This window comes from Amphimedon queenslandica, unplaced genomic scaffold (genome assembly GCF_000090795.2).
Source record: "Amphimedon queenslandica unplaced genomic scaffold, v1.1 AMPQUscaffold_8301_Cont19754, whole genome shotgun sequence".
Taxonomy (NCBI): Eukaryota; Metazoa; Porifera; class Demospongiae; order Haplosclerida; family Niphatidae; genus Amphimedon; species Amphimedon queenslandica.
The window spans coordinates 1-2464 of record NW_003551421.1 but is presented as its reverse complement, the minus strand read 5'-3'; the positions used below and the strand labels follow the sequence as shown (position 1 = coordinate 2464).

The following is a 2464-nucleotide window of genomic DNA, read 5'->3' as shown; positions in this document are numbered from 1 at the left end:
TCTTTTGTGTGTCCCCTCTCTTCTCTGAGGTGTAGTCTAGTACCAATTGGTAAAGGTGATCAACCCATTCACACTACAGTCACTACCACCAACACTGATCCTGCAGGGGTGTATCAGATACAGTGTAACCCTTCAACAAATGGTACTTATACAGTAAAAGTACAAGTATATGATGTACACCTTGAGGATACCTCACTAGTCATCCCTTTCAATCCTTACCTTGATAACATCACTCCAGTACATACTATAACTGGGCTTAACTTTCCCTGGGGAGTTGCCGTAAATGATGATAATCATTTTATAATAGCTGAATGGAATGGTAGCTGTGTAACAATACTGGATAAAGAAGGAAAGAAAGTGAAATCAATAGGAGGGGAAGGAGGAAGTGGTAATAACAAGTTTTCTTGCCCTTGTGGTGTAGCCATTACTCCAGACAAATTCATTCTTGTATCTGATAAGCACAGGATCCAGAAGATAAGCATGGATGGATACCTTATAGCATCAGTTGGTGAGGAGAGTAGTGGACTATTACAATTCAATTCTCCTCATGGTATATCCATTTTTCCTATAACAGGACAGGTTTATATTGCTGATGCAAATAATCATCGTATACAAGTCTTGAATCCTGATCTAACTTTCTCTCATTCCTTTGGTAGTAGAGGATCAGCTAATGGACAGTTTCAGTCTCCATATGACATAGCTATTGACAATCAAGGATTAGTGTATGTTGCTGATAGTGATAATCATCGCATTCAGAAGTTCTCTCCAGATGGAAAGTTTGTGGGTCAGTTTGGTACTTATGCATCTGGTCCTGGTCAGCTTAAAAAGCCAAATAATATAGCAATAGACACTGCAGCTAATGGTTTAGTGTATGTCAGTGAATGGGGCAATGCTCGTATATCAGTCTTCACTAGTGATGATGTGTTTGTTAGCAGTTTTGGAAGTGAAGGCAGAAATGTTGATCAGTTTAGCTATCCTTTTGGATTAGCATTTAAGAAAGATGGATTCTTGTGTGTTTGTGATACTTCTAATGGGCGTCTTGTTGTTTATTAATTTTGTTGTTCATTAAATATTTGTAATAATTATTTCAATAACACAGATCAGCTCATGCATGCAATTTGGCTTTCGCAAAAATTTTAACCATAATGATTTATGATTAAATTCACTCATCAGATATCAGTCACTTATACTGCCTAGTAAAAATGATATACTCTTGGAAATGTTGGCCACAATAAACTCGCTATACAATAATTATCAATAATATACATGTATTGCTTTTAAAAGTAACTAATAAATTTTCCTTTCCATTTTTTGTACTATCATTCCTCCTTTCTCTCTCTCTCTCTTTTACAGTATCCTAGTGTATCTTGGTCATCTTCTTAATCTACAATACTATACTCCTGATCTTTTCTGGAAGAACTTGAGACTAGAGGGTCAACCCATCAACATCTTAGAACACCAGGTATGTCACAGAATCACACCCTATTTGACCGCGCCTACTTTCTAGGACGCCTCCAGTTTTTTCTCAAGCTTAACTGATCAAATAGACAAGACTCATAAAGTGGGTGTGGCTAGTTATTAAAAGTTATTAATAATTCTGTTACTAGAAAAGAAGTCACAGTAAAGTGTCTGAGGAGATTTCGTAAGACAGTTGTCGGACCAAATCATAAGTCACTGCTATGAACACAGGTGCTTATTATCAGCAATTTTACATGTACATGTAATGTAATGTAGATGTGCATGTAAATTATCATGTGTGCATATGTACAATATACATGTACTTATGAATAAATTTTGCCATTGCTTTGTTATATTTATTTTTACTCATTTTTAATTCTTTATCTTTCATTCTCTCTCCCCCCCTCCCACCCCCCTCTTTCTCCTCTTTTTGCTCCTCTCTCTCTCTTCCTCTAGAAGTTCAAGAAGCAGCAAGGTTTGACATCTCTCCAGCTCTCAGTGTTGCAGTCTAAGAGTCTCACTGAGAGTTCCCAGGAATTTGTGCAAGAAATATTAGAATTAGTGAATATAAGAGAGATTACAATGACAGGGGTAGTCCTTGGTAAAGGAGGATGGGGAGAGGTCAAAGTGGCTGATTTTTGTGGTCTGAAGGTTGCTGCAAAGTGTCTCTATGAAATCATTATCTCTCCTCATAACATTATGAAATTCTCTCGTGAAATGAATATTGCTTCTAAAATATGTCATCCTAACCTCCTTCAGTTCATAGGAGCCACTACAGAGGGTAATCCAATCATCCTGACAGAGCTAATGCCCACCAGCCTAAGAAAGGAATTAGAGACTGGAGGACTGGCCTATCATGCTGTATTAAACATCAGTTTAGATATAGCCTGTGCTCTCAATTACCTTCATCTCTTCAAGCCTCATCCTATACTACATAGAGATATCAGCAGTGCTAATGTACTCCTTCAGGGAACTGGGTTTGGATGGAGGGCTAAGGTATCTGATT

General features: G+C 37.5%; 1 protein-coding gene across 1 annotated transcript; it reads left to right on the top strand.

The window, feature by feature from the left end:
* Positions 1–1914: 1914 nt before the first annotated feature.
* LOC105315751 (putative U-box domain-containing protein 53) lies at positions 1915–2454 on the top strand (the record flags this gene model as incomplete). The annotated part of the gene is made up of 1 exon (XM_011410494.1): positions 1915–2454. A coding segment is annotated over one exon (540 nt), but the record flags the coding sequence as incomplete, so codon positions are not given.
* Between the last annotated feature and the right edge of the window lie 10 nt (positions 2455–2464).